This window comes from Squalius cephalus, assembly GCF_949319135.1.
Source record: "Squalius cephalus genome assembly, chromosome: 8".
In the NCBI taxonomy this organism is placed as follows: domain Eukaryota; kingdom Metazoa; phylum Chordata; class Actinopteri; order Cypriniformes; family Leuciscidae; genus Squalius; species Squalius cephalus.
Genome location: NC_137129.1, coordinates 33,486,240 through 33,511,310, shown reverse-complemented (window position 1 = coordinate 33,511,310; position 25,071 = coordinate 33,486,240). Strand labels below are relative to the sequence as shown.

At 38.0% G+C, this 25,071-nt stretch overlaps 1 protein-coding gene across 4 annotated transcripts in view; it reads right to left on the bottom strand.

Moving 5' to 3' along the window:
• Positions 1 to 1,096: 1,096 nt before the first annotated feature.
• Positions 1,097 to 25,071, bottom strand: part of LOC307163827 (uncharacterized protein) — a 29,779-nt gene continuing 5,804 nt past the window's right edge. For 2 of the 4 annotated variants that reach the window (XM_079880063.1, XM_079880064.1), the window contains 5 exons: positions 13,763 to 14,873; positions 10,721 to 11,324; positions 6,107 to 6,357; positions 3,120 to 3,299; positions 1,097 to 3,043 (listed from right to left, as the gene is read on the bottom strand). In XM_079880063.1, the coding sequence (XP_079736189.1) occupies positions 2,834 to 3,043; positions 3,120 to 3,299; positions 6,107 to 6,357; positions 10,721 to 11,324; positions 13,763 to 14,563 (2,046 nt within the window). In that variant the 5' untranslated portion in view covers positions 14,564 to 14,873 and the 3' untranslated portion in view covers positions 1,097 to 2,833. Of the gene's footprint in view, positions 3,044 to 3,119; positions 3,300 to 6,106; positions 6,358 to 10,720; positions 11,325 to 13,762; positions 14,874 to 18,557; positions 18,704 to 25,071 lie in introns of those variants that run through there. The other 2 variants (XM_079880061.1, XM_079880062.1) reach the window with 2 other exon arrangements.

Below are 25,071 nucleotides of genomic sequence, written 5' to 3'. Positions count from 1 at the left end.
ATACTTAAAATACCTTACCTGTTGAGAAATAAAAACACCATCTCTGCATCGCTTTTACAACATTTCAAATCCCTCTGTTCTTGCCATCCCTGAAAAAAAAGCCAAGCCACTGTTGATTCTCATTTGTCTGTGCATTCCCTTTTTGCAAGCAGACTCTCCTCTGTTCAGCGTTTTTTTTTTTTTGGTGATTTTTGCCTTTTATTGGGACAGGACAGTAGAGAGTTGATAGGAAGTGAGGTGGGAGAGAGACGGGGGATGGGATCGGGAAAGGTCCACGAGCCGGGACTCGAACTCGGGACCACGAGGCCATCAGCGCCGACCAGCGTTTTAAAAAAACGTGATTCCCCATAAATTTGAAATTTAGCCTCATGTCATCCTTTCTCACAAGTTGTGACAACTAACCTGTGCCACTCCCACACCATACATGCGTCAACACTGTAAAACAAATATTGTTGGTTTAACTTAAAGTTACCTGGTTGCCTTAAAATTTTGAGTTCATTAAAATAAAAAAATTGAGTTAATACAATGAAGGAGATTGGTTTAATAAATAGCAACTCAAAATAGTATGTTATCTTAACCACATTCATTATCTAAGTTGATTTGACAAAAGATAAAAAGTTTTGATAACAAATCATGAAAATATTATAGCATATTTATGGATATGACGAGACCCACACTGGCGAGTGATGTACGCAAGTTACCTGAGAAAACCATCCTGACCGGTCTAAAACAGAAACATTTATAATAGGCTTAGTAAATAAGGGTATTAGACAAGAAGGATTGATTTATTGACTCTTTGTTAAAATCTCATTAACCAAAGTTTACTGCACTTTTTCTTTAACTGATGAAAAAATAAAATAAAAAAAAAGATTTAAAACCAATTGCCATTTAAGATACCAAAAAATGTGATTATTAGATCAGCTATTAACTAGTATTATTATAATTATTTATTAATTATTAAAAATGTTAGATTGTTTTATATTTCTCATACTTGCGTAAACAGATGAAATCTTGAAATTTGAATCAGTGGAATCATGTTTTTGAAATTCCATGTCAAAGACATCTTTTAAAAATAATAATAATAAACACTTTGATTAGTTCAAAACCATTACTTTATTTACAAATAATTGAATACATGCTTGTCTCAAGTTAAGCTTGTACATTTTGGCTTACAGGCATTAAAGACATGCCCAAACATATTGTTAATAATGAGTAAAAATATGATATATACATATAATACACCAATATGCTATATACTCCAATTATATTAGAAAGAACAAAGAAAAAAACTAATTAGTGTATTTGGATACAGATATACACCAAAGGCGAAGTTAAGCAAATGCATACATAAAACTGACCAGTCAGGTTAGACGATGATCTAACTGGTAAATCTGTAAAGTCTCCTTTGGTAGGAAGGGTGGGGGGTGGGTTACATACAAATTCAGGCTATCTCTGGGATGTACATTTGGCCATCTAGTTAAAAAAGTTTGAAACAATAAATGGGTTTTTAAATAGTGAACATGCATAATCTATAAATGCCTCCAGATTGTAGGTTAAATTCACAATAAAAAGAAGCATTTTAATAAACAACTGGAGGTATGAATTCTGAGAAGGGTTCATACATCCAGATTAACACATTTCCTAATGAGACACCATTCGGTTTTTAGACCAATGAAATTTCACAGTAGGCAGGAAACACTGCATATTAAAATAATTTTTTTCACTGCCCCATATGACACAAAACAATGTATATATAAGTGTAACCTAATGCTTAAAACCATATTGTACTTAAGTTCATTAATCAATAATGAAACACAGATCTGTTCAATGTCACTTTTCACAAATGGCTACAGCACATGCCTTTATCCAATAAAAAAAACAATTCACAGAATAACAACTGCAACGTGCAACCAACTTTACATTAACTGTGATGTACTCTTTATATAGATTTCTTCAGATAGGCTACAGATGTGCATGTGTTTAAACACAAAAAGTGCATTAAATATTATGAAATCGAATAGCAAGAGAGAGACAGAGAGAAAAGAGAGATAGAGTCTAAATGAGACTGCTCTTCAGCTCTTTAATCCCCTTTAAGCTATGTTGCCATGGCCACCTCACTGTTTTCTGGCATGTGCGTACTGTATGTAAACCCATACCAGCAGCCCACCTGCCCACAGACATCACTTGTCATTATACGTATGAAAAAATACCATCTTTTCCAACTCTTCAAACATCTAATCTAACCTGCACATTTTTCCACGTCTTTCAATAATACAAATGTACATTACATGCATTAAAAAAAATATTACATGAGCAGAAAAGAGCAGCACTAAAAGAGCACCTCAGGTTATAAGCTACACTGAAGTCCTGGCTTATAAAAATGTAGCATAAATGAAATGTAGGCCTTTAAAACTCACTGCTGCCCCCATGCTGCTAGAGCGAATACAAATGGGTCTAACCAACCAAAAAAAAGGAAAAAAGTTTGCAAATGTGTAATTCACTTGACATTGTATAGATATAAAAATAGTCCACATGGTCTCGCCTTATTTTAATAGTACATGTCAACTGTAATTGATTGCTGTTGTGAAGTGTTTCAGCACGTTTATACTAAAGTAGTGATACTGAAGTGCTTTCAGTAGTGTCTGGAAGTGAACCAAAAAGTTCAACCAGTCTGTTGACATCCTGAGTGTTTATCGATATGCAGTATGTCATTTTTAGACACTTAAACTAATAAAGTGCTTAGTTAATTGAGCAGCTGCAGTACGAGTCCAGATTCATACCGTCCACCTTTCCAGCTGCAAGTTAAGCAGAGGTGGTCTTTTTTGTTTGATCCTTAATGACACGGGTCGAACGGATACTTTGTGACACCTCCGTGGAGTTCCACCATGGACTCGCTCCAGGTGATGACGTCGCCGGTGAGGTGGCTGGAGCAGGATGCTTGGTCGTAGATCTCGGTAGAGGTGAGCATACGCGACCACAGCTGCAGATCCGACATCTCGCCCACAAAAGACTGTGTGGCGTCGAAACGGCCGCCCAGAGTGTCCTGGGTACAAAAGAGTCGGGTGTTAGTTAGTGCGAGTGTGTTTTGATTCACTTATGTTTGATTCTGTGAGATGTACCTGTTCCTGTCCCAGGATAAAGACTCCTCCTGGTTTAATCGGATGCCAGGGGGACAGATTCTCTCCAGAGCCCCTTTTCACACCGTCCTGATAAGCCTCCCACATGCCATCACGTGTGGACCATGTTACACAGAGGTGGTGCCACTTACTGTCCGTCAGAGAAATAGGAAGAGTGACTGCCTGCAAGACAATACAGCAATACAATTGTTTTGTTAGTATAGTAGATGGAATTCTGTCTCACACACTCTCGCATATTCAGTTTTTTTTATTACAGTTTTTCTCGATTGCTTAAAGGGTTAGTTCACCCAAAAATGAAAATTCTGTCAGTAATTACTCACCCTCATGTTGTTCTAACCCCGTAAGATCTTCGCTCATCTTCGGAACACAAATTAAGATATTTTTGATTAAATCTGAGTGCTGGATCACTTCTCCATAGACTTCTAAGGGACTGAAACTTGCTGGCCCAAAAAATGTATTAAAGACATCGTTAACATAGTCCAAGTGACTCCAGTGGCTCAATCTTAAGTTTATAAAGCGACGAGAATACTTTTTGTGCGCAAAAACAATAAAAAATAACGACTTTATTCCACTTTTCATTTTCTTCTCTCTGGGCCTCGAGTCTTTTCACATAGTGTTTAAGCGTAGCGCGTCTGTGTTGCACGTCACCACGTAGGCTCACTATTGGCCGACGCTGGTCATGTGTGATACGTGGTGACGTGCAACACAGACGCGCTACGCTTAAACACTACGTGAAAAGACCCGAGGCCCAGAGAGAAGGAAATGAAAAGTGGAATAAAGTCGTTATTTTTGTTTGTTTTTGCGCACAAAAAGTATTCTCATCGCTTTATAAACTTAAGATTGAGCCACTGGAGTCACTTGGACTATATTAACGATGTCTTTAATAAATTTTCTGGGCCAGCAAGTTTCAGTCCCTTAGAAGCCTATGGAGGAGTGAGACAACTCTCAGATTTAATCAAAAATATCTTAATTTGTGTTCCGAAGATGAACGAAGGTCTTACGGGGTTGGAACAACATGAGGGTGAGTAATTACTGACAGAATTTTCATTTTTGGGTGAACTAACCCTTTAAACACATTTCTTGAAACTCTGCCTCGTATTCTCAAAACTGTAAACACAAATCCATAACGTCTCACCCAATTCCCCAAACATCCTATTTTCAGGTCAAAATGAAGCTCTACACTCAAAACCATTCACTCTTGCTGAAAAACCAAGCTTTGCCCTCAGACAGGACACACAAGCCCTCAAAATCACACACACTACAACATAGTCTAACACACTGGTGCAATAAATTCAAGACAACATTTCCAAAACTGGTAAGTTTTGCAGTGACAGTTCAACAAATCTGACTCATGTATCAAAACAGGGAATAGTGTTTATAGTTTAGTGAAATGGGTGCGCTTTTTGATAAATGGCATTATGATTTTGAAATTTTAGTTCAAAAGCCTGGTTATAGTGTTTAAGCAATCGAGAAAAACTGTAACTACTGTTGTGCCCTAGTTCAGTTTTAATGATGTATTCTTGTCTGATGATGGAGATTAACAAATTCTGACCTGATAAACATTTTCTCTTGCAATATTTCAGCATACTCATTATTACCATTTAAACGTTTGGGGTCGGAAGATGTTTTTAAAATAAGTTTTTTTTATGCTTACCAAGGCTGCATTTATTTGATCAATGCAGTAAAAACAGTAATATTATTAAAATTTTTAATTATTTTTATATATTTTTTAAATGCCATTTATTCTTGTGATGTTAAAGCTGAATTTTCAGCAGCCATTACTCCAGAATTCAATGTCACATGATCCTTCAGAACTCATTTTAATATATTGATGTAGTGCTTAAGAAACATTATTAATATTGAAAACAGTTGTGCTGATAAATACATATATTTTTTGTGGAAAAAGTAATACATTTTCAGGATTCTTCGATGAATAAAAAGTTAAAAAAGAAATGTTTATTTTAAATAGAAATCTTTTGTAACAGTAAAAAATGGTTTTACTGTCATTTTGGTTAATTGAATGCATTCTTGCTGAATAAAAGTATTAATTTCTTTAAAAAACAAAAACAAAACATACTGACCCCTAACGATTGCACGGTACTGTATGTCCCATGTTGTCTGTCAGTTGTTTAGAATCAGAACTAGCAATGCTTGTCAGAGTTCTATAAATGAATTTAAAAAATAAATATATATATATATATATGGACAACTCGCATATAAATAAGCATAATGGTCAGAATTAGTTTGTGATCCAATCTGGATCATCCAGACAGCTCACTCACTGACTGTGATTTATTTCAAAAGTTTCTTCATAAAACAGTAACAGGATATTTTAGAACAAAAAAGAAAGAAAGAGAGAAATAGACCCAATTGGATATTTGCAACCATCTGCAATCATCAGTTGCAATCTGTTTGCAACAGAACATTAATTTGCAATTAAATGTTTATATTTTGCTTGTATACCTTAACAAAATTCCCTTGTGGAATAGTCTGCACTCTGACAAACCTCATCATTATTGCTTATTAGCTGCTAGCATTAGTTGTAAACAGTTTAGTTGACAGCATGTAAACAGTCAAGAGGCCTGTCTTGTTTCGGTTTTTAAAAAAACAGTAGAACAGTAAAATTCACACGTCAACCAAGGATAAGCCATTAATTAATTAGGCAGGATGACGCAATGGCTGGGCAGCCAAGAGGAAGAGAGAGCTTTGCAGACCGTTGCAATGGCAGGACAAGGTCATCAGCCGTGTAAGTCTGGTGATCCCTTTTCAAAACTGTGTTGTCTAGCATTTTAATACAATGCATTTTATTAGCTATTTTGTCCAATGTTATGACATCTAAATTATAATGGTTTTTGTTTGTTTGGGTTTAGTTTTTTTTAGTTTTTCCGGATTGCATGTGTTTTGCAAAACCAGGACATTAATCTTTCATTACACAATCCCTGTTTTATAATTAGGTGATTTTTCTTTACCTTGTCATTCACCAGCAGCTCCATGGGATTGTTGCCCCACTCAATCAGGACAAGCTCATTGGCCTGGCCAGGGACAGAGTAGGAGAACGGGGTTCCGATCCCAGGACCTGAGCCCCCTTTCAACCAAAGGCAGACTGTGAGGGCGAAGATCTCACTCAGAAGCGTGCGTTTGATTCGCCCATACATGTAGTTGGTGCGCATCGGGAAGCCAATCTGAAAAGCGTCAGGATTTTTGGGTTTCTTATTTGGACCTGTTGGTGAAAATAAAGAAATTATAAAACAGGATCTCATTTCTCTGCAGCATAACATATAAAAGCTCAACTGAAATCTTCAAAAGACAGTTGAAGACAGATCTCCCAGAAGACTATTTAACCTGTTCAGAACGTGAAAAATAAGACCATATAAAAAATTAGACCTACTTAAGTTCCTATGGAGGGTACTCAATGCTGCATCAGTTGCTGACACTATGAGAACGCCTTCAGTGTGTGCCGGTGTCTAAAGCACGTGTAAAAAATATGATAATTCTATTGGCCAAGGACGTCATGTGACATCACTCAGCGTGCCGACATGACTATAAAAGGGCGACTGCGTTAGACTTCATCGGCTTCTTTGTCTTCAAGAAAAGCTCTGTGTGTAGTAAGTCTTATTTATTATCTGTCTCAACGATTATTAGGATGACAAGCAAACATGCATTTAGAAAGTGTGCATCGCTGTGTCCCCATTTCATTATGGGTGACAATCACACAACATATGTTTAATTTGTTTAGGAGTGGAGCACACACTGTCTGCTCTTGAAGGAGCTGGCTGTGTTCACTGTGATTGCTTCACAGTGAAGAAGCTCCACTCCCATCTGGCTCTCTTTACGAGGGAAGGGAGCCAGTCAACTGTGCCTCACGGTTTGGTGACTCAGATCGTGGAGGTCACAGGTGGAGCTATCGTAGGCATCTGAGATGTGTGCATCCCTTTCTTGGATTTCAAACGCTATCTTCAAGGCTCTCAGGCTGGATCAGGAAGCCCGCTCAGCGGCCTCTTCTGATTAATTTGAAAGCTTGTTATTGACTAGATCTGAGGAGTTAGATGTGGAGGGAGTTAAAGTCAGACATTATATCTACCGCCTCCTCTCGTGGCCCCTCGTATGAGGAGTTGCTGGAAGTGATGACCTGTACCATGGCTAGACTCAGTCTAGACTGGATGTTGGAAAAGCAGGAGGTCATTCAGGGCAGACTAACTATTACTCATGAACCATCGATGCTCTCATAAGCCTTCCATTTCTTTCCGATCTCCATGAGGAGTTGTCGAGATTGTGGGATAAACCATCAAATTATTTGAATGTGCAGGGGCTATGTGACCAAGGATATGTGAAGATGCCCCAGGTAGAAGAGGTGCTTGCTAGCTACCTCTCTTCTGGTGCGGCATCTTCACTGAAGGCTTCGGTTTTGTCATCCAAGCCGTGTCAGACCACCTTGCGACTGGTGGGCAAGGCCTATGTGGCGGAGGGTCAGGCCAGTGCAGCCCTGCACACAATGGCAGTGTTGCAGGCGTACCAGGATGACCTTCTCAAGGACCTGGATCATGTTGAGGGATTGGCACCTGAGGCAGTCCTGGAACTCCACAGGGCCGCAAACCTTGACCTCCATGCCACGAAGCAGACGGAACATGTCATTAGCCAATCTCCAACTGCTAATGTTACCACAGAGCAGCATCTGTGTCTGAACTAAACAGGGATGGAGGAGAAGAAAACATTTCTCCTTGATGACCCAATGTCACCCTCTGGCCTCTTTTGTACTGCTGTTTATTGGGTAGTCGAGAGGTTTAGAGAGGCAAAAAGTTCTTTCTGCGGCATTCCAGAGATTAATCCCTCGCTGTGACCAGGGTCCATCACCCCCCGTAGCCTTTCTCTGACCCATTGCCAGGGACTAGTTTCTTGTAGGAACTAGGAGTCGGGGATTGAGGTGGCGTACCTGAAGAAGGTCTGTGGACTCAAAGCCTTGAGGTCCTGCACTAGGTCTCGTCATATGAGGAGGCACATGAGTGGCTAAGTTGAGCAATCATGAGTTATCATTTCCTTATGCGACACCCAGTCCATCCCACCATCGAGCACGAGAGCTGGAGTTTGTGTTTTGAGCAGGCACTTTCCCATGAAAGAGTCAAGTGGCAGATTTACAGACAGGTCAGTGCCATATTAAAAACTGAGACCTGTATTTTATCACCCTCTCCAACTGGGGACAAGAAACAGATATAGACAATGTCTGTTCAGTCCTCTAGGTAAATGCTGTTCATTATAGACATCCTGCTGACAATTCATTTGGAGGCGGTGTAAACACTCTTCCCAGATGGAGGGAAGCGATGTGGGCAGTGTTGACAGAGCAGAAAATGAACTTCATCGCCATTGGCGTCCTACTCTTTCATCTGTTGCCCCCTGCAGTACATTATCATTTGGAGATTCAAGTATATCAACCGCTTCCCTAAAGGTCTGCAAGGAAGGAGACAGAGTATGTGGACTGTATCACTAATGAGTGTGAAAATGAGTGTCCTACTTTTTCATCTGTTGCCCCTCCAGTAATCAACTCAACTTTATTTATATAGTGCTTTACATATACAATTAAGAATGTTTTATTGCAGCTTTACAGTGATAAACTGGGAAATAGTGTTTCAATGACACAAACAGAATGCAATTAAGCTGTAAAGCAGCTCTAAAATGACAACAGTAAACAGTCATTAATCAGCTGAAATGCAGTTCAGTTCTCATCCAACAGTGTCAGCGCATTTAAGTCAATAATATTGCAGAATATTAAGAGTCCCCAACTAACCAAGCCAAAAAGCCATCATCTCGAGCCTATAGTAGGGGATCGAGCAAGCTCTCCCGAGAAATAAAAGAGCTCTGGGAGTTTTCACAGACAAGAGTGTTCGTTGTGACGTCAAGATGAAACATTAGCATATTGCCTGCCCATTTATTGCGCGCGTAGAGACCAGGGAAAACTTGAACCCACTCAAACCGGCAGTTGATTCCTGTGGATACTGGATAGCATCATGTCGAGAAGACACTGATGTGCTCTACAATGTGAAGGTAAAGCCAGTTTCAGGTAAAGCCATTCACGCTAGAGCTCGGCTAATATGCACTGTTATTGATAAAGTTCCCACATGTTCACCGCAATATATTAGAAAAATACTCGGTAAATAAATTAGTGCAAGTAAAATAAACGGTTTGTTGATGGACATGCACTTGTTAATGCTGATGGTGAGGAATTACAGTTGCAACATCTCATAATGTACCTCAAACTGAGTAGTGTATCACTGAGAAACGTCCTGCTCAAGTCGTCCTTGCAATGGAGGTTCAGGTTCAATAACTAGTTCTTCCAATGTTTCATCATAGGACTCGCGCTTGGATTGATATGGTAAAATCAACGTCATTGTTCATTACTGTGTTTAGTTTACGGTGTAGGAAGCTTCAGGGCAAGCAGAGATGACGTTGTTATGGCAATGTAAACCAGTAAACCAATCACAACATACTGAGCTGTGTGGCCAATCAGAGCAGAGTAGCTCGCGGAAAGGAGGGATTTAGAGAGATTGATTCATTTGACGAGTAGTTTGAGAATCATTGAAAATGTGGTGATGTGCAAATGTATATTATGAGGAAATTAAGCATTTTTTAGACCTTTGATGCATGTAAATCTGTTGTAGGATTTCCAGAACAACTTTAGGAAACTTTAAAATAGCATAATAGGGGCACTTTAACCAACATTAAAGTCATTATCTTTACTGCTTTGAAATACATGCTGTTAATGAAAACACTGCTGAATCATTTACAGTTACTGTAAGGGTAAAAACAATATTATAGCTATAACAAAATAATTTCATAACCACAGTGAATAACTGTAGCCTACATGACAAATTAAGTTGTATGTGCATGCCTTACAAAGCATAAATCTGAATCCAGATTTCAGAAGAATTATTTTGACATTTCAAATACAAATGTTGAGGTGTCTCATCCATCAGCTGATCTGATATTCACTACTATAATAAAGATGAACATAACTTTTAATAAGCAGGGTAAATTCCCAACTTTACACAAAGGCACAGTGGCTTCACTTCATGACGTCATGAGCAAACCAGTTACAAATTCCACAAAAATTATAATATAAAGAATCATTATTGATAATTGAGCACCAAATCAAAATATGATAATTTCTGAAGGATCATGTGACACTGAAGCCAGTAATGATGCTGAAAATTCTGCTTTGCCATCAAAGGAATAAATTAAATTTCAAATATCTTAAGTACAGTTATTTTAAAGTGTAATAATATTTCACAATATTACTGTTTTAACTGTGTTTTTGATCAAATAAACACAGCCTTTGTGAGCAGAAGATTCTTCTTTTAAAAATATTAATTATTCCAAACTTTTGACCGGTAGTGTGTATACAGACATATATACATATGCATATATTCCCCTCAAAACAATTTCAATATATATTTGGTTAGGACAAAATTACAAAAACCATTACAAAACATCAAAGAATGGACCCTAAGTTTGAATGGTTAAATAAAAATCTAAGATTCTGCACGAACACTTCTCTAGAGTTGTCCTATACGCTACTTATTAGGGCATATCACCTGGTTCTGGAGTCTTGTGGTGAAGGTTACTCAGCACTGCATCTAGCTTACTGAGGGCTCCACGGACAGGTGCTCTTGGCCCAGTTGGCTTGAAAGAGGTTTGTGGATGATGGACATGATCATCATTTCCATGGCGTCCATCATCATGGTGACCATTGCCATGATGGCCATCATCATGACGATCATCATGGTGGTTGTTGTTGTGGTGGTTGTCATGATGATCATCATGGCCATTTTGATGATTGTCATGGTGATCATCATGGTGGTCGCTGTGACGTTCATAGTGATAATTATAATGGTTGTTACGATGGTTGCTGGAGTGATGGTCATCGTGATGGTTTGCCTGGTGGTTATCGTGGTTATCGTGATGGTCATCGTGGTCATCGTGATGGTCATCGTGATGGTCATCGTGGTGGTTACTGTTGTGGGTATTATGGTGGTCATCATGGTCATGATGATCCTCATGATGACCATATCCATGATGGTTTTCATGGTGGCCGTAGTGACTGTCATAGTGATGATGGAGCTGTTCTTCCAGTGTGTTGATTTTGCGCTGTAGGAGGTCTCTCAATGAACTTGAATAGGAACTGGATGAATTTCTTGCCTAGAAGAACAAAAATTAAGACAATAAACAACAGTATACAGTTTTGGCAAGATTGTAAATACAATGTTTACAATTCAATGAAAACAATATATAATGCGGTAATGTACAGTTGCTTGAAAATAGGGTAACCGGGTAAATGACTCACAATCTCATGCAAATATAATATAATAAATATAATATAATATAATATAATATAATATAATAATTGTTTCACATAAATCTACAAATATTTTAAAATGTTTCATTTCATAAATCAAAGGCTAAAATTATAGATGACAATTCAACCAAATTCATAGCACACCATGTTTTTAACAACAGACCAAGTATATTGCAGAGAAAAGAAACTTTTTAATCATTAACATTCAATATACACAACCATTGACAAATTTGGGGTCAGTAAGATTTTTTTTTAACTACATAAATAATTTTATTTAGCAATGACGCATAAAATTGATTAAAAAAGGGACATTAAAGACATTTACAATGTTACAAAATTTTAATACTTCAAAATATTACTCTATAATCAAATGCAGCCTTAGTGACATAAGCGACTTCTTAAAACATCTTACCGACCCCAAACTAGTGTGTTAATATACAGATGAGTGTTATGACATCACAAGCCAGCCCCTCCTTCACTGTCAGCTTCTTTCCTTTGATAAGTCGTTGCAAATCCAGCTTTACTCAGTCCCACAGCATTCTGCGCTTAATGGCTCATCAAAGCAGATGGGGCTAATTGCTGATGGCATTGTAGAGTGCCGTCACCAGCGTGCTGTGTGTGCACTTCCTCTCCAATAAAGCTTGGAGTGATATCTAAGTCACTTTGGGAAATAGAAAGAACGTGTCTGAGTTCTAAAGAACAGAGTTAAGTTAAAACGTGGAAGAATTTTCTACAACTTCAAACCCTATGTCAGCAATTAATTACTGTACTACAGAACAATTAAAAAGGGAGAGTTTAATTGCATATCATTAGTTTAACTGAATACTATACTCAATAGTGTCACATGGTGGCTTGTTTATAGTTCTAAGTGCATTGCAACCATGCTACACTGAAAAAAATGATTCGTTGAATTTAATAATTTTTTTTAAGGTAAGTGGTTGCACACAATTGATTTTAGCTACATTTAAACAAATGCATTAAGTTGAACTAAAATTGATTAAGTTCAACTTAATGCATTTGTTTAAATGTAGCTAAAATCAATTGTGTGCAACCACTTACGATAAATTTTTTTATTAAATTCAACGAATAATTTTTTTCAGTGTACTTGTGATGCGTTACTGTAGACTACTGTAGATAGTTTGTTTTCATCTTATGTGTTCTCTCAAGGGTAGGGATCTGGCTAATTTAATAAGTAAATCCTGGCTGGGCCTTTTCAAGGATCTGTTGTTGGCACAGGAAGCCACCAAAGTATACTTTACAGAACTATAAATGAGCTTATGTCGTCCTGAGAAGTATTGACATGCAGGATAAGCCCTGCAAACAAAAATCCAAGCAGTTGAAAAATATCAAGAAATTTTAGAAAGTAATAATTTCCATGACTTTCCTAGAAGAAAAAAAAAATACATATGCACTCCACACTACCGTTAAAAAGTTTGGGGTCAGTGAAGTTATTATTATTATTTTTTTTAGGAAATTAAAATTTATTTGGAAATGATGCATTGAACTGCTCAAAAGTGACAGTAAACACATACAAAAGATTTCAAATATTGTAAATGCTGCGATGTGATGCTAAATCTGTTTATTACACGGGTCTCTGGACTGCTTGATTCCGATAACAACCATTTTCAAGAGCAAAACAGAATAACATAGAGGTCATCCGGGTATCCGTATCTAAGGCCTGCGAGTCTTTTGTGTCTCTCTTCTCACGCCACGGACTGGTTCATACAAAGGCAGATGCTGCCATTTTCCGTCTCGGTTGTATTTTTTGATAGCATTGAAAATTAAATCGGAGGACTTCAGTATTAAAAGTACCATAATATTGTTGCTGTGTTCATTGTTTTGCACACTGTAATGGATAATAAGATGATAAACAGGTAATATTTCAAGACAGTTTCAAAAAAGTCCTGATCTCCCTGTCGGGGCTTACTCTTCGATAACAACCGGCTGGATGTACATTACCTTATTAATCAAAGAATCCTGAAAAAAAGAATCACAGTTTCGACAAAAATATTAAGAAGAACAACTGAATGAATATTAGAATGATTTCTGAAGGATAATATGACAATGAAGACTGGAGTAATGATGCTGAAAATTCGGCTTTGATCACAGGAATAAATTACATTTTTAAATGTATTAAAACAAAAACAGTTGTTTGAAATTGTAATAATATTATTCAATAGTCTTTTTTGATCAAATAAGATCAAAAATCTCACTGACCCAATCTAATGTGTTTAAATCAAATTACAGGCTTTACACAGTTTAAGATTGTAAATCCACCCACCTGAAGATTTTCCAGCCTCTCCTTCAGGGCCTGCAGGGTCTTTCCAGTCTGTTCTGGGGAGAAGCCTCCATGTTTGCCCAGATATGGAGATTTCCCTCTGTGATGGTCACTGCGGTGCCCGTTTAAAGGGAAATGTGGGTCAGCATGGTGGCCGTCAAAGGGGTGTGAGGAATGCTGGGAGTTGTGATGTGAAGGCCCATGATGGCTGTCATCATGATGTCCTCTCCCAAAGCTCTCGCAGAGAGTCAGTTTTGCTGTCAGTTCCCGAATGGTCTCTCGCTGATCCAAGATGGTCTCCTTCTGTCGCACAAGGCTCTCCCTCAGATGAAGGATGGTAGATTTGGCCTCATCGGATATGCCATGTCGGCTACTACTACTGCTGTGACTACTTGGCGGGCTGCTAACTGGCCCATGATGTCCATTCCCATGGCCATTCCCGTGTCCATTGCTGTTTGGCCCATGTGAAGCTCCGTGTGAAGCCCCATGCGAAGCCCCATGGGAAGCTCCACCTGGTGTGAAACAACCAGGATCTGCATCTGCAGGGATAGGGATGCAAACAAGTTTGGGTTGCGTGCCCCAGTCATATTCCAAACCTGGCACGCTACTAACTGCAATCGAGGGCAATAAAAATAGGAGAAGAAGAAGAAAGAGGGAGCGAGAGGGTGGATACAGTCCTTGAAAAATCCCTCCCCAGTATATGTGTTCTGAGAAAGGCAGCGACATGATGGCATAAGTTGTGTTTTTCGTCATCATCGTTTTCTTCTTCACAGCAGTGGGATGCGCACCGTGAAAAGAGGTCATGCAGGGAGACCAATCAGGGTATTTAGAAATCCACAAGAAATGTCCAGAAAATGCATTGTTTGTTCTGTGTGTTTGTTTCTTTTTGTGAGCTCAAGAGTTTATTTCCACTGTGAACGATTATAAATCCACCAATCGCAGGCATTCCAGTTGATAAATGTACATGTCAACAAAGCAGAGGAGAAAGTAAGACTTGTTGACTGCTCTTTCACCCTGGGCAGTCTGACGAAATCTTTGGCACACTAGATCTCCAGTGTTTGGCAGTTATGAGTAATCCTTTAATTTCCGGATTCTGTTAGGCCATAGTGCATCCCTGCAGATTAGAAGACAAGATTTCACTCAGAATGAAGCTGTGACCTTTTTACAATGATTCTAATAAAACAAACGAGCATGTTTTTTTGGGGCAGTAGTGGGATCACATATATCTCAGCTCTAATTACTGAGTCGATCAGTCAACACCATGGTCTTTGTTGAGCCAGACGCGGCCCTGAGGTGAATGACGCTAACAGCTGAAAATCCCCTCGGCTTTGTAATCATATTATTGTTACTTGAACTTGATGCAAATGATGAACGATGGCTTTCAAAATCATGTGAGCAGCCAAGCAATTTAAAAAAAGCCCACAGCCAGAGGTAGCTAATGAAGGATGCATAGAGAGAATCGCAAGCTAATGCTAGAAGTGAAGTGCTAGCAGAGGCAATATGAAGTTCACGCATTGTCAAACAAAACAAATACGGAGACACAGCTCACTGTTAACTTCTCAAACATTGTTTAAAGGGATAGTTCGGCCAAAAATTATATTTAACCCATGATTTACTCACCCTCAAGCCGTTCGAGATGCATATGTCAATCTTTTTTCAGACAAACACATTTTCAGTTATTTTAGAAAATGTCTTAGATCTTTCAGTGGTTATAATATGAAGCTATGGGGTCCACCTCCTTCAAGTCCCAAAATGTGCATGCATCCTTCACAAAAGTAATCCATCCGGCTCCAGGGGGATAAACGAAGGCCTTCTGAGGGTAATCCGTGCGGTTTTGTCGTAAAAATATACATATTTAAAACTTTATAAATGAAAATATCTTGCTTCCGGCAACGGTCGACACGCGTTCACGGCAGATGGATGCCGGCGTAAATCATGGGTTAAATATCATTTTTGGCCGAACTATCCCTTTAAAGTACCCCTTTTATGGTTTTTCAAAATATACCCTTTCATGCAGTTTGTAATAAGGCTGTCTGTGGATGCAAACGGTCTGCAAAGTTGTAAAGTCGAAAGTGCACAATAAATAAAGTTATTGTCTCCCAAAAGAAAGAATCAACTCTGATGGATGGATGGAGACAGATTAGCAGACAGACAGACAGACAGACAGACAGACAGACAGACAGACAGATAGATAGATAGATAGATAGATAGATAGATAGATAGATAGATAGATAGATAGATAGATAGATAGATAGATAGATAGATAGATAGATAGATAGATAGATAGATAGATAGATAGATAGATAGATAGATAGATAGATAGAAAAATCGGCCATTTTTGACAGAAGATGGTTAAAGATCCAAGAAGTTTAGATCTGGAAGAATCGGCCTAAGGATCTATTATGTCACAGGAAGGGGGATCTCACTGGTGTGTCCCCAAGGTTAACTATCTAATTGGATCTAAGGATTAAAGGCCATGGTGGATTGGTTTGGTTGTAGTCTAGCGCTTGTGAGCCAATTCAGAAGCACTCTACCTACATGTGGCCAGCAGTCTCCTAAGAGGCTTGCCCAAATGTGTTTCTCACGCTGCATGGCACGCCACCCCAGACATATCACTAGACACAGCTCATGGCATCCTCGTGTGACTGAGACAGAATGAGACAGAATGTGAAAAATCAAGGAGACTGCAGAGGACACTTTGCCTGTCAGCTTAGTTGGACTTTACAGACTAGTCAGCTGTATAATTAGGGTCCACCAGACCTCCACCAGGCGTGTTTCTTAGGGGCCTTTCACACAGAATTTTTTCACAGTTCCTTAACACAAAGTTTATGGGGCAAAATGCAGAAACACTGTTGCTACAGACAAAGAAACTTTCAAAAAACAGTGCGGATTAAAAGTGCTTTGATAGTGGTGGCATTGATGATTTAAAGGCAGTACATGTATTTTAAGAAGGAAACTACTGAAACAATCTTAACATGGGCCATCACCAAGCGGATACATTTACTTTGTCTCAGGAATCGCACGATCACCTGTCCTGTTGTATCTCAACCTAATTGTATGGATACTTAAGTTAATTTGTTGAATCATTCATAGTCTGTTGGCTAATTAAGAGTGTAATTAGATGAAGGGATGTAGACTGCTGCTAAGCTCCTTAAATCTGTCTGTATCATGTCACAAACATGATATGATGTGATGGATGCACTTGTATACATGATCAGCTTCTTCTTCATTGAAATGCAACTCAACAAATCCCACCAAAGCGTCATTGCACTAGTCATTCCCGATTTCACCTTTTTAAATGTATTCACATATCTTCGAGGCATATTTTTTTTTTATAGGTTTTTTTAATCTTCAAAGAAATGGACATGGGTTGAGTGCATGCAAGCATTCGGAGATAGGCTAAAAATTAAGGTTCTGGACTGACAGTAGACTAATGGTTAAAATTTCACCAACACAAGTTCAAATACCAAAGAATGGTGAATCAGGAAGAGTAACGATTTTACTGTAGCCTACTTCGCTCTGGAAACTGTTTCTAAGTTACTTTGGACCAAAAACAAATACAAAATAGCAAGAAACAGAAATGGCATCCAGCCACAGCAAGCCATTGGTTTTAAAAAATAAAAATAAATGACTAAATGGATGTCATTCTTGTTTGAAAACAAGAATCATTAGAGAGACCAAAAAGAGTTGACATCTGCAAGACTGTGATGGTTAAAATATTTGGATTCAGGTTAGCTTCGACAAAGAGGCAGTTCAGAAGGTGAATATAATCTTAAACACAGGTCAAATCAACCATACTATTCCAGTATGCAGTATCCAGGACTGTCCAGTATGCATTACTAGTTATTCTGGTTATATCAAATGCGAGGCAATTCCAAACTCCCTTAAGTCCAAGAAAACTTTCTTAACACTTTCCATAGAGCATCCACGTAACCATATTATGTTGTCCGTAAGCATTACTCTGTGCTCTCTTGTCTAATTTCACATTAACATGAACACTGTCGTGTAAAATGTAACCAAAACCTAAAATAATCATCCATGGAGGGCATTGCTCAGAGTTTGTGACATTAGCAGGAACAGGTGTCCTTAAGACAGTTGAGATTTGTTCACCTAATGTATCAGGTCAAAGTACTTAATGAGGAACAGTGTCCTTTGTTGATGACATATTAAGTCTAACACGTCCAGTAACCACAATCGTTTTATATTTACAAAAAACCTTCCATATTTACATAAGGCAAATGAAAACAGCGCTGTAGTTGTGTGTATAGAGCGAGAAAATAGAGTGAGAAAAGACTAAACCTAACTATTATGTAATTGCAAGCAGCTCAGTGAAGCGAAAACCAAAATGATACCATCAGTACTGAAAAACACTGAAAAGACCTGTTAAAGTCATCAGACGATTCATTCAGTTATTTGCATATTCATTTGACAAGAATACAAATATAAAAACACTGTGTATTTGATAGGCATGACATAGCAAATATGCATGCATTCTTCTACTATAAGACATTTGCAAACTATTAGCCAACTATTAGCCAATATAATCAACATCTAAAACCTTCTCTAAGAAAAACAAACATAAAGGAAGAAATATATATTTGCAAAAGCGAAAACAGATTTTCTCTATCAGGTTTTCCTAAAACCATATGGCTATTCTTGCTGAACAGTTTTACTCATTTCATCTGCTAAGTAAAATATCTGCAGTGCAAAGCTAAATGAACATTAATCCTTCAATTAAATGCCACAATTATATCACAGTCTCTAAACGACACTGATTGATGAGGAATCGGGACCATACCTGCTGATGTAAATTTGAATCACCTCCATCAGATAGTTGCCTATGAGTTTTGTATTTTTATTTATTTATTTTGGAGAGAAAAAAAAAGGTCCCTCACCTGCAGTCAGTCACAGAGTTGAGGCAAGTTAGACTATTCCAAAGACACTGATCAGCTTGAGAGGGATTTGCTTTAGGGAAGATAATTTTAACTCTCTCCACTCCACTCCCCCCATCCCTCCCTTCCATTTTCTATCACTCCTCTTTTAATTTTGCAGCTTTGATGTGTGTTGTTAAACAAAGATTTCTGGTGGATTTTTCAAGGATTTATCAAGGATTTTTCACTTTTGTTTTGAGATTAATACCCTAAATTGCCGTAGCCTCACTGTGATGTTTATCTTAACATTGTGTTTGGGTAAAATTTTTGCAGTAATTTTAATTTTAGGGTCACAGATACAGATACAGATACGAATCTGAATGATGACTGGTTACCCATGTGATGGATTATATGCTTAAACTAGAGAAGCTTATAAAAGCAGCACACTAATTCTGCTTGTGGTTGAGAGAGCAAGAGCAAAGGATGGTTTTTGAAAGCGAAAAGATCCTTAGTGTAGAGATACTTCTGAGAGGATAGTGAGTTGAGATGGTCACCAGTTATCCAACAGTCATAAACTCAAATTATAGGGTACAAAGGGGCCAAAGGTCCCCCAAGTTTAATGGTTCTTTTGATTGTATTTCGTAAAACACTAAATAGCAACAAACACCACCACAGTACTTGCCTGATTACCTATTCCTAAACACTCATCCGTTGTGTGACACAAGATTGGGAATTAAAGGCAATTTAAAGTTAAACAGAAATTAAATGATTTAATACCATATCAAAAATGCAATTTAGTTTTAGTATATATATATATACTAAAACTTAAATCATTAAAATATTAAATCAATATATATATATATATATATATATATACACACACACACACAAATACACACACACATATATATATATATATATATATATATATATATATATATATATATATATATATATATATATATATATATGTATATTTGTGTGTGTGTGTGTATATATATATATATATTGATTTAATATTTTAATGATTTAAGTTTTAGTATATATATATATATATATATATATATATATATATATATATACACACACACATATATACACTCACCTAAAGGATTATTAGGAACACTAATTTTCAATTTCTCATTAATGCAATTATCTAATCAACCAATCACATGGCAGTTGCTTCAATGCATTTAGGGGTGTGGTCCTGGTCAAGACAATCTCCTGAACTCCAAACTGAATGTCAGAATGGGAAAGAAAGGTGATTTAAGCAATTTTGAGCATGGCATGGTTGTTGGTGCCAGACGGGCCGGTCTGAGTATTTCACAATCTGCTCAGTTACTGGGATTTTCACGCACAACCATTTCTAGGGTTTACAAAGAATGGTGTGAAAAGGGAAAAACATCCAGTATGCGGCAGTCCTGTGGGCGAAAATGCCTTGTTGATGCTAGAGGTCAGAGGAGAATGGGCCGACTGATTAAAGCTGATAGAAGAGCAACTTTGACTGAAATAACCACTCGTTACAACCGAGGTATGCAGCAAAGCATTTGTGAAGCCACAACACGCACAACCTTGAGGCGGATGGGCTACAACAGCAGAAGACCCCACCGGGTACCACTCATCTCCACTACAAATAGGAAAAAGAGGCTACAATTTGCACGAGCTCACCAAAATTGGACAGTTGAAGACTGGAAAAATGTTGCCTGGTCTGATGAGTCTCGATTTCTGTTGAGACATTCAGATGGTAGAGTCAGAATTTGGCGTAAACAGAATGAGAACATGGATCCATCATGCCTTGTTAACACTGTGCAGGCTGGTGGTGGTGGTGTAATGGTGTGGGGGATCTTTTCTTGGCACACTTTAGGCCCCTTAGTGCCAATTGGGCATCGTTTAAATGCCACGGCCTACCTGAGCATTGTTTCTGACCATGTCCATCCCTTTATGACCACCATGTACCCATCCTCTGATGGCTACTTCCAGCAGGATAATGCACCATGTCACAAAGCTCGAATCATTTCAAATTGGTTTCTTGAACATGACAATGAGTTCACTGTACTAAAATGGCCCCCACAGTCACCAGATCTCAACCCAATAGAGCATCTTTGGGATGTGGTGGAACGGGAGCTTCGTGCCCTGGATGTGCATCCCACAAATCTCCATCAACTGCAAGATGCTATCCTATCAATACGGGCCAACATTTCTAAAGAATGCTTTCAGCACCTTGTTGAATCAATGCCACGTAGAATTAAGGCAGTTCTGAAGGCGAAAGGGGGTCAAACACAGTATTAGTATGGTGTTCCTAATAATCCTTTAGGTGAGTGTATAGCTATATATATATATATATATATATATATATATATATAGCTATATATATATATATATATATATATATATATATATATATATATATATTCATTCATTTTATTTGTTATCTTGTGCTTTTGTACATTTTTATTTTTTTCTATTTAGATATTTTTCTGTTTTATTTCATTTTTAGTTTTAGTAATTTTAGTGCTTCAACTTCATATTTTTTATTTCAGTTAGTTGCAAAGGCAACATTTCTACTTTTTGTTAGGTTTCCTTCCAAATATGTTTATTTTATTTTAGATTTATTTATTAACAAACATATTTTTTATATACTTAGTTGTTTTTTTACACTGCTACAGTGCTTTAAATTATTTTTTATTTTTTTTGATATCTCATCTGTAAATTAATTTTATTGATTTTTTGTTTGTTTGTAATTTTAGTAGGCTACTTCAACTTCAACTTATTTTATTTCAGTAAATTGCCAAGGAAATATTTGTAATTTTTGTTTAAGTTTAGGGTTTCTATTTGATTTTAGCTTTTTTAAACGTGACTTTCAATAGTTTTAGTTAAAAAAAAACACTTCTACAGTGCTTTATATTTTTTTTTATTGCACGGCTCTGTGGAATACTTGATTCTGATTGGTCAATCACGCATCCAGCGGTATGTTATTATTCCCCAATAACAACTGCTGAAAACAGATAACACAGGCTCACTGAAGGTTACTGAAGTCAGCAGCGCTATACGCTTGCTTTTATTCATGGAAGTTTTGCATTTGGTGAGCTAATAAAATATTAAAACTCGAAATCAATATTTTGTGTACAGTTATTTAACCATTTATGTCATCCAATATCGTGGACGCGCTCTCTCGTTTCATTCAAATGCATTTATCAGTTTCATCTTAAATCAATATCTATTAACCGCATAATTATTTATGTGGCGAAATGCTGTGTAAAAAGTGGTATGACTGTAACGTAACCCTTAAACCCGTAACCCTTAAATGTGTTAGTGAGGCCAGCAGGGGGTGCTCACCCTGTGGTCTGTGTGGGTCCTAACACCCCAGTGTAGTGACGGGGACACTATACTGTCAAAGAGCACCGTCCTTCGGATGAGAAGTTAAACCGAGGTCCTGACTCTCTGTGGTCATTAAAAATCCCAGGATGTCCTCGAAAAAGAGTAGGTGTGTAACCCCGGCATCCTGGCCAAATTTGCCCCTTGGCCTCTGTCCATCATGGCCTCCTAATCGTCCCCATATACTGATTGGCTTCATCACTGTCTCCTCTCTACTAATAAGATGGTGTGTGGTGAGCATTCTGGCACAATATGGCTGCCGTCGCATCATCCAGGTGGATGCTGCACATTGGTGGTGGTTGAGGAGATTCCCCCTTTCATGTAAAAGCGCTTTGAGTACCTAGAAAAGCGCTATATAAATGTAACGAATTATTATTAGTATTATTATTATTAAATGTCCGTCTAGTTTGAACTTGCCGCTTGCTAGCAACTGCTCTCTCCACGGAGGCTTTGTGCTTAAAGAAATATTTTGACTCAGATCAATATTTTGTGTCTAATTATTTACTTTTGTGGCAAGTAGCCATGTAATAAGAGGGATGATAATGTTCATCCAGCCAGTTGTTTTTCTCAGAATAAACCCCTTCAGGCTGATGCAAGACCTGATCACCCTGTCTTGGTTTATTCTGAAATAACAGGATGGATGCACATTTTCCCTTAAGGCCTGTTCACACCGGGACGAATTTCACGCGCGATATTCGCCGACGTTTAACGCCTCATGACTAAACAAAGGGCGCCAATGTGAGTGTGCACACCGGCACGAAAAACGCCACGCGTAAAAGCGTCATTTTTTTAAAAACGCCTCGTGTTCGATTTTTTGGTTTGACGCGCCGCGTCAAAAACTATCCGACCAATGAGATTGGCGCTTTTGTTTACGTGTCTGGAGCTTCTGAAGTTACAGTAAAACACAACTTGGGGGCGCTCAAACACAAAACGGTCTTGCCGAGCACACATACGTAACGGCGAAGAAGATATACGCCAAGTAGCGTACATTGCCGGGAAGAAATAAGATGAGGAAGATGCAAGGCAAGATGATTGTAGAGCTGCTGGTCTCGTTGGTGTCGGAACATAAAGAACTATATGACAAACGCGACAGCGACTACAAAAATCTTGATAAAAGAGAACTGTTATGGAGTGGTTTCTGTTTTACATTAAGCGCCATCTAATGTCAGGGAATGAATTCGCATGTTCACTCGGCTCATCGTCAGCGAAAATCGCTTGGGTGTGAACACAAAAAACGCGTTGAAAAACGCTGGCGAATAACGCGCGCCGATATTCGTCCCGGTGTGTAGGGCCCTTTACTTGTAATATCTATGAAATATCTCATCTGTGGCATTAAGTTTAAACCTTAGCTGTGGTTACCTTAGCTGTTTAAACCTTAGCTGTGTGTACCTAAGTATGTTTCACAATCCAAATCTCCACCTTGCTTCAAACTAATTATGTTGGCCAAGGTGCTAAACTTAGACTTAGCCACAGCTGACCCTACACAGCCTGGTTATAACATCCTGGTAATAGATTCTTCTCAGGTGACCCGTGAACACCCATAGAGTTGCCAACTTCAGCAGAGGTAAATATGGACCAATCTTGGTTTCTTTTAAGAAATGGAAAAAAACCTCGTCGTTTCTTTATTTCACATTTGCTTTTTCACTGTAATCTGTCATTTGTAACAATGAAATTTCAATGTGAAAATGGACGCTGGCAACTAACCATCCATGATATAATGAGCATCAGTCCTAAGTCACACACACATCCGATGCCAGTTGGCCTAAAAAGCGAAAGAAAGAGAGGTATTCAGTATTGAACAGCAAGACAGAGATGAATATATATAGAAACGTATACTGTAGCAAAATGAATCATTCCAAATTGTAATCATCAAAGTTAATTTAAGAAATATATTAATATATATACAAACGTATTGCAAAATGAATCATTCCAAATTTCATTTAAGCAAAATATACAATGCAAAAAACATGCCACAACTCCAGTGGGCAACCCCTAAATAACACCACCAGAGGATCTGCTGGTTCTAATCTGTCTCAAAGACTGCTGAGACTGTCTCAAATAGCGTACAGATCGCCAATAATGCTCCAGATTGGGGCCTGTCCAAGTGAGGCATCTGCCCATTTACACCTTGTGCATGGAAGCCTAGTTCCTGAGTAATTTCTATCTTAACTTTGGACATATGGGCATGCTGCACTACTTTAAATTGGATGAGCGAGTACCTTGCACACACTGATGAAGAGTGAATTTGCTAGAGACCAGAATCCCATGTGTCTAGTGAGAGTGGTCTGCCAACATCCTCCTCACAGGCACTCTGGAGTTTAAGTAAAGAACCTTCTATTAGATTGGGAATAGACTGCTGAAATAAAATGTTGAAAGGGGTATCAATGGTGATGACAGCAATAACTGAATGTGATGCCTGACTCTGAACTGATTATTGGTTAAACAATGAAACAAGATGCATATATCTTCTTTACAGAATTTAACCGTTTTCTATTCCAGATATGAAATGATACCTACATTAATGGAGTAAAATTCCCTTAGCAGTTGTATTAAAAACACCCTAACAGCAGTGTTAATTTGTTTTATGTAATTAACTGCCAAGGTAATATAGCACAAATTATAGCGTTATAAATGTATACTAAATGTTTTTACAATTAAAATATGAAAAACTCTACTAGATTTGCAATGTTGATAACTGTGGAAACATGTCATCACAGTCAGTGAAAAGGGTCCATAGCAAACCACAACAATTCAACAATCAAAATAATTCGGATGACAAAATCAAGTCCCAGCCTACATTTTTCTTGTTCACTTGGATAAACGTCACAACAGGGAAGAAAAGACTAATCGCAACTTCCTTTTCATGCCGACTTTAAAGGCCCACTGAGGTGCCTTGAAACGCGCAGCATTCAATGTGTTGATGTCGTTTCCACTGAAACAGGAAGACACAGGACAGGACATATCGAGCAGCTCAATGCTCAAATGTCATCAAAATCATTGATGGAAGTGAGAGTAAGTTTTGAATGCTATATCTTATAAATGCAAATTTTGTCATTGTTTTGAATT